At 36.3% G+C, this 17631-nt stretch overlaps 1 protein-coding gene across 1 annotated transcript in view; it reads right to left on the bottom strand.

The window, feature by feature from the left end:
- Window positions 1-15689, bottom strand: part of LOC107566278 (U4/U6 small nuclear ribonucleoprotein Prp3-like) — a 26007-nt gene extending 10318 nt beyond the window's left edge. Inside the window, exons 1-4 of the mRNA XM_016251670.1 lie at window positions 15471-15689; window positions 9511-9668; window positions 3298-3428; window positions 2095-2250 (exon numbers count right to left, since the gene is read on the bottom strand). Coding sequence (XP_016107156.1) covers window positions 2095-2250; window positions 3298-3428; window positions 9511-9655 — 432 coding nt within the window. The 5' untranslated portion in view covers window positions 9656-9668; window positions 15471-15689. The remainder of the gene's footprint in view (window positions 1-2094; window positions 2251-3297; window positions 3429-9510; window positions 9669-15470) is intronic.
- Between the last annotated feature and the right edge of the window lie 1942 nt (window positions 15690-17631).

The following is a 17631-nucleotide window of genomic DNA, read 5'->3' on the forward strand; positions in this document are numbered from 1 at the left end:
TCTTCTTGCCGGAGTTTAATGTTTTGTTACTTGTTACCGGATGTCTGTGAGAACAAAACACGGCCGCAGAAAAGACTATAAATGTATTTAACGTGCACAGTAACTGAAATGTAAAACTGCTAAAAGAAAGGCTCAATAACTGTTGCACAGATATAATACACTACGCATCAATTTCTCTTGCCTTTGCCGTTTTTAACACGAAGCAAGCGCTTCGTGCTCATAGACTGTCAACCCTCTGTATTGCGAGTAAATCACTCGCATACGCAACTAAATCTTCACTCTGGGCAACTAAATGGTGTCTAATATTAGCCAATGGCTAATCTATTCTCAGATTTTACTCGCCAGTGTGTGAGTTAGAGGCTGAGTATATGATTAGCACAGATATATTTTCACTCACAGAACACTCTGACTGAGCACTTAAGAGTTTCTCTCTCCATCAAGCGATCTGTGATATTTTTCAGTTCATTTGAATGGATGCGCAGCGCACCCGTGTTTGTGTATTTGGCGGAATGTGTTTCTAGTGTGAAGGCGCACGACTCGCCGTTGCTTTCTCTTACACGCACAAAGAGCGAGAGTCTTACATAACATGCAGAATTGATGCGATACATGTAAAGGATATACTTTTTTTGTATTTTCCTGTAAAAATAACAGAGTTCCTTTGGAATTCTTCAGCTTTTAAGAACTGCCGGGTTTTCCTGTAGTGGGCGGAGCTAATGCGCAAACGACAATCTCATTGGCTGGTGCTCACCTATTATCGTCCCTGTTTTGATTTCAGCGAATCAGTTCGAGCAAACGCACACAACCTGATTAATATTCATGAATCCAGTAGCTCATTAATCCTTAGTGCGTTTTTATATTGTTCTTATTAGTAGAATTCGCATAATAATATCTTATCAGTGTTGTTGTTCGTTTTTTTTTTTACAGGAACACTGAATGACCAAAAAAAGCACCAGCACCAGTCCTATGTTCATGGTTACCAAGTTTTAATTCTAATTACTAAACTTCTATTATTAAATAATACTTGATTATCATATTATAATGCTTGACTGATTGACTGACTGATATGAAGAGTGTACTTTCAGATATTTAAAAAGCTGTACCATTTTACAAACATTATATAGGTTTATAAAATGGCATAACTTATATATATAGTATAGTATAGTATTTCAGTCTGGCGAGTAAACAAAAAAATATATATACTAGCCAATGGTGATTCAATTGCCAAGGTGTCCGTTGAGAGTTGACTATATAAAAACAGTTTGTGCTGCACTGTATTTGTTTTGTCCTATCGTATCTATCATATTAAAAAATATGCTATACATTTAAAATAAATGTATTTTAATTTTATAGTATATACTTATATATAAATACATTCATGGTTGTTTTTAATGAATGGAATTTATAATACAAATAGCAATGTGTAACATTTTACCATATTTAGTGCAACACTTTTATTTGTTACCCACAAAATATTGTTTTTTCACAAAATGTTTGGATTTCTAAAATTAGTGCACTGATTTTTCTAGAATAACTTCTGCTGCCGAATTATCCACTTACCTAGTTTATGATACATTTTTGTCATAGATTATAAATATACATAGGCCTATACTTTTTCATATTTGTTTATTTTATTTTTTTTATAATGAAGTAGTCTGTATATTAAGATTAACATTAATGTTAATGAAACAATGAAAGAGATAATTTCTCGCTGCTCTCAACTGAATCAATTTATAACTTTAATAGGAATAAATCTATATTTAATTTACACGTAGATTGTGAAAGAATGATTATCAGTTCCACACACAGAGATATATAAATTCTACATTTATTTAAATGAGGGGAAAAAAAACTTCACTGGTATCGGATCGGAATCGGTCAATACCGAACCCTAGGTATCGGAATCGGTATCAGAGGCAAAAAAGGCAGATCGGAGCATCCCTAACAGTGACCACACTTCATTTTATTAAATGAATAATAAAAACTTAAAAATAAAAATGTAATGAACTTAATTTCACTACAGTGTATGTATTCCATCAGATACCTCTGTGTCTAGTGTCTACCTTTACTGATGGTGTGTCTGTATGTGTGCATTACCTGCATTTTGGTGAGCATGCCAGGACTCTCTGTAGGGGGTCCAGGTAAAACAGGTGGTTCCTCCACCTCCTCAAAGCGAGGCACCCTCTTCTTCTTTACCGCAGATTCCACACTGTCTCCATCCTTCACTCCTTCCACCTCATCTCCAAACACTTCCTAGAAAGATATGGAAAAATAGAAAAGAAGAAAAAGACAAGATATACAGTCAGAGAAAGATTACTTAACCATGACTCCTTTTTAGTTTTAGGGGTGGGTGATATACCAGTAGACATGAGACCAAATCTTTCAGCTGGTAGAGAATTTGGACTATTGTCTCACGGTTACACTCACGTGACATTTCCATGCTGCGCCATCACAAAAGCTTGTCATCTAAATGCATTTTTTCATTCAAGCATTTTCAAGTGCTACAGTTTAAAAACAAGTGATTTTAAACCTTTCTTCCACAATAAGCAGCCTACATTTTGGTATGTTTGATTAACATTAATGTTAATGAAACAATGAAAGAGATAATTTCTCGCTGCTCTCAACTGAATCAATTTATAACTTTAATAGGAATAAATCTATATTTAATTTACACAGTAAGAACTATGCAGTTTTTTTTATAAAGAACACAATTTAAATAGTATTTCTTATTTCTAGTGCTTGAAGCTTTTAGGTCTATTTTGTTTGTGTCTTCTTTGCTTGTAATTTATTCTTGTTTTATTACAGACTGTTTACTTTTTTTTTTACTTATGTTAGTTAAGATACTATTAGTTTTTTGTGATATTGAACACAGTATCACAATTGTGAAACAGCTAAGTCTTGTGGCAATTGTGATATTGTGACAAGAATAATGAATTGTATAAAATGTTGATTTCACAAAAACCTTAAAGCAAAAACGACTATTTCGTGACATAAGATTTTGGTCATATTGGCCACCCCTAGTCAGTTTCAGAAAAAAACTGACTCCATTTATGCAAAATTGACTATTTTTTACTGCTGTGTTCTTACAATCAATGACACTGACACAGCATACATGCAAACAAGAATCCAGGATTTAGCTATGTACACTGTGAAGCATCAGCTTAAGAATACCCGAAATAAATTGTTACCCCCAGGTAAAGTATGAGCAGTGTGAGACAAGAAACAAGATAACACAATAACTAGTTGAAATGTGAAAAGCCCTTCAGAAACTGTAAATTTAGGAGGCTCACAAAACTATACCTTCAGCCCTCTTTTGCGGTTCTTCTCTCCTGCTCCTTTATTGCCACGGGAGTTTCTACTTTCCTCAAGAGCTTCAAACAGACGCTCAACAAAGCTGCTTGCTGAATCATCAAGAAACGGCCTTAGCTGGTCTAAAAGAAGAAAAAATTATCACTTTTAATGAAAAGAGCCTCATGGAATTCTCAGCTGCATTTAAAAACACACTATGAGTAATTCTGCACATAAACAGTGTTGCCATTTTTTTCCAAGTGCCACTAACACCAGTTGTAAACATCCCACACATCATCCTAATCTATATAAATTAGAACTACTTTACAATGACTTAAAAATAAGTTTGCAATTTAGGTGTACAATAAAGATTAATGAATACATGCAAATCAGTTGCCTACTGTTTAGTGCGTTCTACTGTTAAGAATGTGTTTTACCGTTTCATAAAGTAATAAAACATTTGTAAATTTCAGTGTTATGTTAATTCATTCCCATAAATAAATTCTTGATCTTAAAAGCCATTCAATTAAATTGATTTTAATATTATGCTCTGAGGCTCTGGATAATTTATAAATTTCCTTTCTGGTGACCATGTTACATTTACAAATCTTTGTAATGGGGTAATTTTTGTCTCTAATCACATTTTTAATTTAAAATCTTTAAATGGCACCTATTATGCCTCTTTTTACAAGATGTAATATAAGTCTCAGGTGTCCCCAGAATGTGTCTGTGAAGTTTCAGCTTAAAATACCCCACAGAACATTTATTATATTATTCTGAAAATGTTTATTTGAAACACGCCGTCTTTTTAAATGCAAATGAGCTGCAACTCCTCGCCACCTTTTCCAGAACAGGGCTGTGCCATTACAGACCATATCTCAGATCTCTACCAAAAAAAACATCCGTTTGGTTTTGATTATTACGTCTATCGTGCTAAAATCATGTGTTTTAAAGCAATATCAGTTTAAATTTCTGATATACAGTATCTCACAGAAGTGAGTACACCCCTCACATTTTTGTAAATATTTTATTATATTTTTTTCATGTGACAACACTGAAGAAATGACACTTTGCTACAGTGTAAAGTAGTGAGTGTACAGCTTGTATAACAGTGTAAATTTGCTGTCCCTCAAAATAACTCAACACACAGCCATTAATGTCTAAACCGCTGGCCACAAAAGTGAGTACACCCCTAAGTGAAAATGTCCAAATTGGGCCCAAAGTGTCAATATTTTGTGTGGCCACCATTATTTTCTAGCACTGCCTTAACCCTCTTGGGCATGGAGTTCACCAGAGCTTCACAGGTTGCCACTGGAGTCCTCTTCCACTCCTCCATGACGACATCACGGAGCTGGTGGATGTTAGAGACCTTGCACTCCTCCACCTTCTGTTTGAGGATCTGGAGGTTTGGAGACATGCTTGGCCAATCCATCACTTTTACCCTCAGCTTCTTTAGCAAGGCAGTGGTCGTCTTGGAGGTGTGTTTGGGGTCGTTATCATGTTAGAATACAACTATGGATCATGCTCTGCTTCTGCATGTCACAGTACATGTTGGCATTCTATCAGATATTTCATAATATAGTGAGCATGTTTGTGAATATTTTGAATAAAACAGGAAAAACGAAATAAAAGCGATCCATGTGTCACACAGATCTATTGTGGCTGCGGTGTGTCACATGACAAGCATGACGCGTCACCATGGAAACAATAAGGCGATACATTTTAAAATAACGGTCACCTAAAAAAAAACTCACGCTGGGGGCTCAGCTAGAATATTTTAAACTGACGTGCGAAAGGGTTAAACTGCTGTATGGTCTTGGTCACCGTGCTGCAGCTCAGTTTCAGGGTCTTGGCAATCTTCTTATAGCCTACGCCATCTTTATGTAGAGCAACAATTCTTTTTTTCAGATCCTCAGAGAGTTCCTTGCCATGAGGTGCCATGTTGAGCTTCCTGTAGGGCTGTCGTGGTGAGGGAATTTCCCTTGCGGTAATTTTGAGTTGCTCAATAGTATGCGGTTTTACCGCCATAAATATACACACACACATACATACATACATATCATTTGTGTGTGTATGTGTTACGATATAACTAACGAGGTCATATTCAGAAGACAATGAAACCGAAACCAAATAGTGTTGAAACAGGAAGTGAAGTAAACAGAAGAGAATGACAAAATAACGGTCCACTTAACAGAACATAAATCTGACAATAAGATCGTTAGGCTATCGTTAGCCTATATGTATAACAGTTAGCCTAGTTGTAATCTGATTTTCTAATCTGACTGGACAAGAGACTTTCTATTGATATTTCCACCTGCGAGCGTTCTAGATGGGCTGCCAGTCAGTGCAGTTACAGTGTTGCACCACAAGGTGGGACTGTCATTCAACTACACGTTCAAAAACGCTGATTCATTCATTCAAAGAGACATAATGAAACACGCTGTTGAAATCATTTTAACTTTGAGTGCCCCTTTAGAAGGCTTTGCTGACCAGCTATGTGTCGGTGCTAAGACAGATTATTAGATCAAAAGGGTGCTTCTACTAAATACTGAGCAAAGGGTCTGAATACTTAGGACCATGTGATATTTCAGTTTTTCTTTTTTAATAAATCTGCAAAAATGTCAACAATTCTGTGTTTTTCTGTCAATATGGGGTGCTGTGTGTACATTAATGAGGAAAAAAAATTTACTTAAATGATTTTAGCAAATGGCTGCAATATAAGAAAGAGTGAAAAATTTAAGGGGGTCTGAATACTTTCCGTACCCACTGTATATATATATATATATATATTTTAAGTATTAGGGCTAGGCAAGTTAATGCGTTATCGTGTTAAAGGGATGTTGATCGGTACTGGCTTGGGATGGGGTCATCATGCGTCTCAACCAATGAGAGCATTTGGGGTGGGCCTAAGACTGCAGCAGCGCTCACATAAAGCGCTCACGACTTCATAAATGGGAAATAGGAAGTTTCCGATAGCACGTGAAGGCAGCAGAAAAGCACTCTCACTCAGCACAGTGAAGTGCATGGTTTTGTTAACTTTGTGGTTTATTATTTTGAGTCGTTTGGGACGCGGAAGCACACGGCCCTTTAACAATATATTGCTTTACAGATCTATCACTTTTTCCGCACAGAAATGTTCACGCAATCATGCTGCACGTATCATAAGTTCCCCGCTCCACTCAAACTACATGCGAACCGCGCTCTGGCCCACCTCTTCCAACCGAGCCAGGGCCAGCTAAACGTACCGCTGCATGGAACGATCACACTAGTCAAACTAATTTTAGGTCTGCGTCAGCCGTCAGGCAGCCAGCACGAAATGCGACGACGATGTACGTGTCACTGCATTTTAATGCTTTTGTTAGCATATCCAGTTGAACCCACTAGATGCGGCTCTGCTACGTTGTTCATTCAGTAGATTGCGGATAACGAGAGCATCAGTATGGAGAAGATGTTGTTTACGTCAAAACTGAAACCAAGCCATTCACACAGAACGCTTATTTATCACATTTTCTAGAGGGACATTAATCAGCGATGCACTCGCGTCTGGCACAAGAGAGCGGCATGTTTAGAAAGCCATGTAAAATGAATGCAAGTTCAACTTTTTTTCCCCATCCCACTGTATCTCATGTTTTTAAATGAAAAAAGTAGCCTACTCTTTGTGATTGTTTTTCGGTCCTTTGTATTAAACTATACATACATGCATGGTGCTGTTTTTTTTTTCTAATTGTTTAAGCAACTTTCTTAATTATATATGGTTTATAAACATTATTTTAAACAGTATGCACTTTTTTTACAAAGATAGTCGTGTTATTTTATTACGCTTTGAAGAAACGGGCATAATATTTTGCGCGATGTGCCCTCTTTTGGCCTCAGGAGAGAAGCCAAAAGCTTTTTTTACCCTAACTGAAATTATGCCTTTTAAATTCGAATTTGGATAATATTTAAGTAGAAAATTCTAATTTAGTTTTTCAGTCATTTTGACAGCCCTAACTCACACTAGGCACGGTTGCCTTGAACCGAGCCCGAGCGCGATTATCCCCCCTCCCCACTCCCCCGCTGGCCTGCACTCACACTTGCACTAAACTTTCCTGGGCGGAGCATGCTTACGTCATGTACGAGATAATGAAGAAAACCACTTTCGCTAATCTTCTGCTGAATAATTAATAATAATTAATTTATAATTTATGTTGTGCATTGATTTTCACTTGTATGTATCAGAGAATTATTACGGAGGCCGCTGACGTTAATTAAATAATTTGCAGCTTTACTCGCAAACTACATTTCTTGTTCATCAATAAGGTGAGAACCAGAGCCATTATAAACCTAAATATACTTCATTTAATTAAATTAAAGGGGTGGTTGATTGCGATTTTACTTTTTTAACGTTAGTTAATGTGTAATGTTGCTGTTTGAGCATAAACAATATCTGCAAAGTTGCAGCACTGAAAGTTCAAAGTAAACGGAGATATCTTTTAAAATTCTGGCAGTTTAATGCCTACAAAAACGGCTTGTAGGGACTACAACGAGCTACTTCCCGGGTTTGTGACATCACAAACACAGACAAACGCCGCCCCTGGGAACATGCAATGAAGGGGGCGAGGCCATGCTGCGCTGCTTTAGAGAAGAGGAATAGAAAACAATGGGTGCACGTAAAAATCTATTCATATATGAATCGTGATTCTGTCTTCTAACGATTCTAATGGATTCACAAGTTTCAAAATCAATGTTCTAAAGCAGCGGTTCTCAATACTGTTCCTCGTGTTCCCCTGCTCTACACACACTCTGCATCTCTCTCTCTCTCTCTCATTCAGCTCAGCTCCAACAATGATCTGTTCCATTTATACACTTATTTTCACATATCTATGAGAAGCATTATACATGGACGCGTGTGCGGTTGCTGTACTGTATTAAACCTTTAAATAAAACGTTATATTAAAAGCTAACAGAAGCAGTAGCATTTACAAATAACAGCGTATCTAAAAGTATGAAACAACAACAATCAAGAAAACATACCATTAAGAGCCGTGCTTGCACAGGTTCTGCACGATCCTCTTCACTAATATCCTCTATTTCATCATTCATTCATTTTATCAGGGCTCAAACTGATAAGCAATATAGACGATGCCATTGTTTACAATACAACCGGAGCACATGCTGCTGAGGTGAGGGGCATGACGTTCTAGAAAAAAACTGTGAACCACCCCTTTAATTGAAAAGTGTAGTGTAGTAGTAGTAATAGAATATGTTTTTGTGGTCGTAATGACGAAAGCGCACACAAAACAGTATCCGTTTCGTGCTCTGGTGCGGTTAGTGCTCACACTGCATGTGTACAGCACCCGAGCGCAACCGAACCGTCCCACCTCTTCCAACCGGGCCAGGGACGGCTAAATGAACTGCGCCCGAGCGCGGCACGGAATGCTCACACTAGTCAAACGAACCGGGCTTTGGGGGTCAAACGTGCTCGGTTCAAAACGCCTAGTGCGAGTACACCCTTATTCTCCCGCATCCCGCACACACGAGTCTCTACCCGCCCGCACTCACACTCGCCCATCAAGTGTTGTCCCGTGATCGTGCATGTCTCTACTCAGAAGGTACCTGTTATAATGTTATGATCGAGGCTCTGGTCTCTGAGCATAACTTGTTTTTCTATAAACTATACAATATTTTATATAAAAACGTTAATGCTCTGGCAGTGGCAAATAGCTTTGGTTTTAGATTTAATTTGATTACATTAATGTTATAAGGTGAGATTTACAAGAAATATTTTAACTGCTACTATGTAAAAGGAATACTGCAGCAAAAAAAGCACCTTATGTTTAAAGTGTTTGCAAACCAAATGTAATTGCACTTTTGTTCATATAGCAGTACTTTTAAATGAAAAAAGTGCACAATACACTACTTTTGAATTCATTATTGAATTTTGTGCATAAAATCATGCGATTAAAAAATGTTATCGTTGCGTATATATATATATATATATATATATATATATATATAGAGAGAGAGAGAGAGAGAGAGAGAGAGAGCGAGAGAGATACATAGATATCAATCACTGAAAATATTATTTGGAAATCACAGCATCAAGTAAAAAACTGTCTTTAGGAAGGGATAATCTTTTCCAACTGGCTGACTGTTTCTTCCATCTATCCAGACATTCACCCCTAAAGTAGAACTACCATGTCGTCACTATATCTGTACTAGACATCTACAAGGTAAGCTTCTTACCTGTGGTTTTTCTTTTGTCCAGGCCTTTTCCTACACAATGTAATGCTGCTGTGACCACAGTGGGTTCAGAAAAACCAAGGATCTTCTTTACTGTACGTTCCACCCATGGTCTCAGCTCATCAACCTCACGCTTGGGCAGAGACATGCTAGGGGAAAATCTAACAAACAAACAAAATGCAATACTAAAATCACAAACTTGCTTTAGTTTATAATTAGTTTCACATTAACAGATAAGTCTTATGGTTTAGTTGAGCTCCTTTACAAAGAGCTGTCTGTAATTGTTCTCAATGTCCTTCTTTGACTGTTTTCCAGTTCACACATCTTCAATGACAAATTATGTAACAGTAGGAAAATGTTTTTCATTATTTCTGAATGTGATTACAACTGATGTATGCATAATTATACATTCTCCACAATCCACTTTCTGGCAGCTCCAATTTACTAAATCACACTTTGAATTGACAGAAAGATGTGGTCGCAAAATCACAAAAAAGTATTTCTAATATAAATATGCAGAACTGAAACATATAGAATCAAACATAATTATTTACTACAAATGCTGACTGACCAAAAACCTTCTTCCAAACATTATGGTAATCAGTCTGACTTCAAATCAGTGCAATAAATTGATGCATGATTCAGTTCAATGGTGTAATTGCCTCAAGAGATCACTTAAGCGGCTCTAAACCTATAAACATACGAGACAACATTACATACCCGTAATAAGTTTTCAAAGAGGCCAAGCAGTGTTTCCCCTGCTATTATACTATATTAAAAAAGGATTTTTAAGCTCAAATTTAAGACCTTTTTAAAGGGTTAGTTCACCCAAAAATTAAAATTAGGCTGTGTTTTACTCACCCCAGAGCCATCCTAGGTGTATGACTTTCTTCTTTCAGACGAATCCAGTCGGGAGTTATATTAAAAATAGTCTTTGATCTTTCAAGCTGTTTAATGCCACTCAACGGGTGTTGCATGATCAGTCCAAAAGAAGTTAAATAAAAAGCGTCTCACACGGCTCTGAACAAAGGCCTCCTGAAGCGAATCGATGCGTTTTTGTAAGAAAAATATCTATATTCAAAATGTAATAATCACTTTAATGTAGCTTGCGCCAACAGTTGTACACAGAACCAGTTCTGGGCGGATGACGTATGAGGTCGTCTCTGCGCATGCGCCGGTGAGTCTTGTGAAAACCAACGTTTGTTTACAGGATCAAAGGAAGGAAAGTTTCCTTACTTTAACAAAGGAAAACCAGTCTCCTCTTGGCTTATATCGAAAATCCTCTGACATTCTTTACAAATCCTCGTTTTGTACTTCTAATTAGTGACCGTAGTTTTTTTATCTCTCTGCGTGCGTCACTTCTGAGGTGTGCATGCGCAACGCCGACCTCATACGTCATCCGCCCGGAGCTGCTTCAGTTTACAACAGTGAGCGCAAGCTAGATTAAAGTGATTATTACGTTTTGAATATGGATATTTTTCTTACAAAAACGCATCGGTTCGCTACAGGAGGCCTTTGTTCACCCCCCGGGGCCATGCGAGACATTTTTTTTATGGTTGGGCGCTTTTTTATTTCACTTCTTTTGGACTGAAGCACTGCAACACCTGCTGACTGCAATGATAGAGCTTGGAATAGCCAGGACAAATTTTCATCTAACTCCGACTGGATTCGTCTGAAAGAAGAAAGTCATTTACACCTAAGATCGCTCTGGGGTGAGTAAAACACAGCCTAATTTTCATTTTTGGGTGAAGTAACCCTTTAAGACCTTTTTAAGACCTGCACAAATAAAATCAACACCATATGAGCGGGGTTGGGCAATGTCTATAGCACCATATTAAACTGTAATAAGCATAATTTATAGTTCAGATACAAGTTTTCATAAAAACAAAAAGTTTTATAAAATGATAAACTTCACATTTCAGCCTTTAACCCATTTTTAAGAAAACAAACGAGTCAAAAGTATTAATTATATTAATTTAAACAATTATTATCGATACATTATTATATCAATTAAATAACAAATTAGGGGTGTGCGATATTGACAAAAAAAATGATATTTCGATAATATTCTGGGATTTTATCTAACGATAATTAGACAATATTTTACTGAGTGTGTTATTGTGCTGGTACCTTATCTCTAATTGTGCTGACAGCTGACTCCTGAATGTTTTTGATATTCTTCATATTCTGTGTGGTCAGTTCACAACAGTGATAGAAATTAATTATTTCCAAGAAGTTTTATGGCCATTTTTATCTTTAGTCAAATTCTTGCATTTGGGCTGTTACCAAGGAAATGAAATCAGTATCAACAAAATTGATGTTTGCAATGCAGAGGAAACACAGAAGCTGCTTTAGAAGTGGCATTTAAATGCATTTACACACTGCTTAATGCAGCTCTGAGGCACATGGAATACTTTAACCTGCAGTTACAAATGCATAATTTTTTTTATTTTATTTTAAACATAAAACATTAAAAACTGATGTTTGAAATTATTTTAAAAATTAAACGGTACCTTAAATGTGAAATTAAAACCGCCAGTAGGTGGCAGCAAGTCACTGTTAAGTGAGTCACTGCTATTGAACCGAATCATTTAAACGGTTGATTCATTCAGGAATGAAACACCATCATGACGAAAAACAGAGCTGTGGCTGTGTTTGAAATTATTTTTTGTTGGAGAAATAGAGCAAAAACAGTTAATATGGCATCTAAAACGTAGGCTAAGTCTCTTAATATTAACTTATTGTTTATTGAACTATTTTATAAAATCAATATCACATTTGTAATCATGCTGACTTTTGGAGAAAAAAAAACTGCACTCTTCGTGTGATGGTAACTATATGAAATGATATTAATATATATATATTTTTGCCCCATATCTTGAATTATATAATTCTAAATGCTGATGCATGCAGTGAAAGAAGGCACTATAAATGCATATGCGCACTAGTCTAACCTACTAGACTTGGTAGGTTAGACTAGCGCGTTAACACTATAGGTGTTTTGTTTGCTTTTCGCGATATACTCGATAATATCAAATTGCACAACTGTTAAGTGAGTCACTGCTATTGAACCGAATCATTTAAACGGTTGATTCATTCAGGAATGAAACACCATCATGACGAAAAACAGAGCTGTGGCTGTGTTTGAAATTATTTTTTGTTGGAGAAATAGAGCAAAAACAGTTAATATGGCATCTAAAACGTAGGCTAAGTCTCTTAATATTAACTTATTGTTTATTGAACTATTTTATAAAATCAATATCACATTTGTAATCATGCTGACTTTTGGAGAAAAAAAAACTGCACTCTTCGTGTGATGGTAACTATATGAAATTATATTAATATATATATATTTTTGCCCCATATCTTGAATTATATAATTCTAAATGCTGATGCATGCAGTGAAAGAAGGCACTATAAATGCATATGCGCACTAGTCTAACCTACTAGACTTGGTAGGTTAGACTAGCGCGTTAACACTGTAGGTGTTTTGTTTGCTTTTCGCGATATACTCGATAATATCAAATTGCACATCATTAAAACAACCGTTACGATATTATCGCAGACCGTGCATATCGCACACCCCTATTAGAATTTTATAATGCATTGTCTTCTTATCGATCCACCAGTTCACATTTAAAGATCTGCGTGTTTGCAGGGTAAAAACATGGGTCGATTTTTGCATTTGTCTGAACTATGCAGTGAAATAACGCACTATAAATGCGCACGCACACTAGTCTAACCTACTAGACTTCATCATCTAATGTATGTGCCTAATGTACGATATTATCGCACACCCCTATTCTGTTTAGAATTTTATAATGCATTGTCTTCTTATCGATCCACCAGTTCACATTTAAAGATCTGCGTGTTTGCAGGGTAAAAACATGGGTCGATTTTTGCATTTGTCTGAACTCTGAACAAAACAACAGTTTTATTGAAAATGCTCATTCATTCGCTGACAACAGGTGGAGCATTTGGTAGAAATATAACTGTTTCCCCGGTAACGCTGTACACAAAGCAGTGCAGCACCGGACTTTGAACGTGCAGCGCTCATGTTTATTTCATGAAATCATAGCCTTTTGAAGTTTAATCGTCACATTCAGCCATATCGCAATTCTGGTCTTTCCGTCCCCAAATTTAAGACATCTTGATATCATAATTAAGACTTTCTTGTACAATTTAAGACTTTTTAAGGCCTTAAATTTGATACAACTAAATTTAAGACGTTTTAAGACCCGCGGAAACCCTGCTATAGTTAGTGTTATGCCTGAAAATTAATTTTGTGTAATACTTTGATTATAACAGTCGTGGTTACCAAATTGCTACATTTGATTACAGTAACAACTATAACAGGGTGTCTACAGATATGAACAAGTTAAATGTAAGACTTTTAAAGACCTTTTTAATACCACCTTATGTGAAATTTAAGACCAAGCCTGTGATGAAAATACACATTATATTACATACGTATATGTAATTTTTAACGCGTTTAAAATGTAAAAAGAAAACAAAATATCATCGCTGTCAAAAATTCTATTTGTTATTACGATATACAGTGAACTTTTCATATCAGCAGACAATATCCCATACAAAATATTCCCACAAAACAAAAGTGTCGCATCACCAAGATTTTTGGTGGTGTAAACAATTTATTCTGAAGCAATATTTTCATCAGTTTTCTGTCAGCTTTTACATACTTAAATCTGCATGCTTTTAATATTTACCACAGGATGTCATTTACCTTTATAAAGGCCAATATTTTTTTTTTTACCTTATTAAATGTATGCGTCATCTTTCAAGTCAAATTCTTACAATTGATCAAGAAATTGAATACACTACAGGGCTGTTACCAATCAAATCAAATACAAAATTACAAAATTACAATAGCAATAAATAATGTTATGGGATTAATGTTGCAAATAAAATTTTGAACATACAAATAAGAAATGTTGGGGAAAAATGCATCCTTTTAAGCATGAGACTAAACCGCCAGTAGGTGGCGGTAAGTCCCTTATTCATTCAACCGATTCCTTCAAACCCCTGAATCATTCAGTAACAAAAACGCCGGGTGTGGCTTGGAGAATGGGCGCAATAATTCTGTTCTGATCTTTGTTTGGACCTATTTTCGTTGGTGAAATATTACAAAATAGTCAATTGTGTCTAAAAATGTAAGAAACTTCATATACTTTACTACTTGTTTGTTGAACTAAAATCAATGTAACATTTGCAATCGTGAAAATATTCAGCAAAATAGCTCCCTTGTCATGGTATGTTACTTGACTATATCATGCTATAAATAAACTAAACATTTAGAATTTTTACCTCAGTGTGTTTGTTCTGTGAGTTTCTTTATGGGTGCCGTACGCTCATTTGATTTCTCCATGAAAGTCGCTCACAGAGACAGGCAGCACGAGCCTCAACAGCGCGACATTGATCATAGAAATACACTATCCATTCTCAATCGCTGTTTAAAGCTGAATGTAATAAAATCAGAAGAATCATTCGCGCGTTTTGATGCGTGATCATATTTTGTCACTTAAGTTTTAACCGGGCTATTAGTCCTGTCGGGCAAGTACAATTCTCAAGCCATTTTTCAGTAAACTTACATGAACCCATTCCAAAATATCATGAAAAAAATGAAATTTTAGTGGTAATGTGACCAAAAATATTTAAGACCTACTGAATCTGAATTTAAGACATTTTAAGACTTAAGGCCTTATTTTAGGAAAACTTTAAGACATTAAGGACCCGCGGCCACCCTGGGAAACCCTGCTATAGTTAGTGTTATGCCTGAAAATGTATTTTGTGTAATACTTTGATTATAACAGTCGTGGTTACCAAATTGCTACATTTGATTACAGTAGCAACTATAACATTTTGACAGCTGTTGTGATTACCATGATAATGTTTTAAAGAAGGGTTTCCATAGCAAACGAATCGACCTCAACATAAACACTTACCTCTCACTTTATTCAGCTGTTTTACAGCGGCATAAAGTTTCTTCGTTACTATTTAATTCCCGTTTTTTCGTCCGCCACACCAAATTACGTTGATAAAGATAACCCGCTAGTTATTTAAGGCTTCAAAATATTCTGAAATGTTTCTAGACTTCTCTACACCCACGGTGAACGCTAAACGTTTTCCAGCGGCGAAACGGAAACGGAAGTCTCTGGCGAACATTTCCGCCGGCCACACCATAGATATCTATGGGCCACACTACTGCCATCTATCGACCTGGAGTTATTTGATTTATACACAGGATTTACCCAGCCAGATATTATTTGGTCAAATTTAAATCTGATTTTGATTTTAGTTGCTCCTTTTGTGTCAGTTGCCCTGAAACTGTGGTACATTTGTTTTGGCATTGCCCTTTTGTAAAACTATTTTGCCAAAATGTCTGTGATTTTATTGTACAAAATAATGACAATCATTTTGTTTTGAAATGGGAATATGTATTATTTTGTATCTTAGAGAACAGCAAAGAAAAGCACAGTCATGTTTACATGATAAATCTTATTTTTTTTTACATGCCAAATTTCATATTCACAGTTCTCCTGCAAAAAGAAAAAGTTTTGGTTTGTTTGTTTTTTCCCCTTTTAGGAAGGAAATGGAGCATTATATTGATATTATATGATTTTCTATTAAACAAACAGCAATTAAAACGGCCTAGCATATATTTTTAGTAATGCCAAAAGTCTTAATCTTTATATATTCTCTGTCTGGCTTTATAATTAGTCTCTCTGTAGTTGTGTTGGATCAAGGACAGATCAGAGGAGACTGATATGGTCAAACTAACTCAATAACTCACACTACATACACACAGACACATTTATACACTCATAGGGGACTGTTGTCCCAAATACACAATGGAGACACACACACACACATGTGCATTGGCCCAAATACAGTCAAGCCTGGAGGAATGGAGTAAGTTGTTCTCTAATCAGCATCACTTTCCACCTTCACCCTTCATCCTACTGAAGAAGAAAAATGACAACACACTGCACAACTTCATACACACAGCTCAGAACTCACAGGGTGTCACAATCATCTCTCAGTGCTGTAAGAATAGAGAGTGCCTGGTAGCATAGACTATTTCAACTATGTGCTAATCCATGTGGCTCGAAGAGCATAACGTGATTTGATTACTCAAATACTGGTTTACTAAAACCAACACATATTCCGTCTGTCCACTATTAGCTCCTTTTCTCTCTTCTGATTTACAAAGCGAATTGAATGACAATTCTGATTTTCTAGATATATTTTCTCTTTTATTTTCTAATAAATGATCTTGCTTAAATTGTATTACTGTAAAATAATAATGACAGTGAAGAATGAGATTATTCTATATTAAAATTAAGAACCACTTTTTTTTAAGCAGTTAGGATTTTACTATTACTGTAATGGACTCAGGGCTGGATTTAGGCATTCTAGGCACGTGCCTATGCTTGCTCGTCCAGGGGGGGGGCCCAAACACAATGAAGAGATATATAATATTTTTGTTATACTATGGGGATATCTACAACAGTAAAAGAACCAAAACCCCAACAAAACATTGAGCAAATAAATATAACAAACAATAGGGTAAAAATGACAAACTATTTCCATGTCTTCAACCTTTTTTATGTACAGAAATCACTTTTCTTTCTCTCGTTCTCTCTCACAGTACAGACACGCACTTGCGCACAAACGCGGACAGAAACTTGTTGTCAGAGCTGCGTCTGCCCTGCGACTTTATCAATAAAATAGTTTCGCGTTTCTCAGTAGCGAGGTTCTTGAAGCAGTTCAACTTAAAGATTCGCTATTAGTAGACGCTGCTGCTGAATACTGCTGAGAGACGCACAGACGCAAGTATCCACATGCTCTTAATCTCTCTCTCCCTCTCGCTCTCTCTAATAACTGCGTTAGACTGCATTAATAACTATGTTAGCCTGCATATAAATGGCTCAAGCCTCTGTTATTAGCTCTAAAATGTCGTTTTGGAATTTGCAACGGAAGGTTTGGGATGAGGTGTGTAAAAAATGAGCTAGTTCAACACCCACGTGATTTCAGGACAGAAACATGTCAAATGTCTTGAAACAAATCATCTGAACAATTGATGTGTGATTGTGACTCCAGACC

This window comes from Sinocyclocheilus grahami, unplaced genomic scaffold (genome assembly GCF_001515645.1).
Source record: "Sinocyclocheilus grahami isolate Dianchi unplaced genomic scaffold, SAMN03320097.WGS_v1.1 scaffold1066.1, whole genome shotgun sequence".
Lineage (NCBI taxonomy): Eukaryota > Metazoa > Chordata > Actinopteri > Cypriniformes > Cyprinidae > Sinocyclocheilus > Sinocyclocheilus grahami.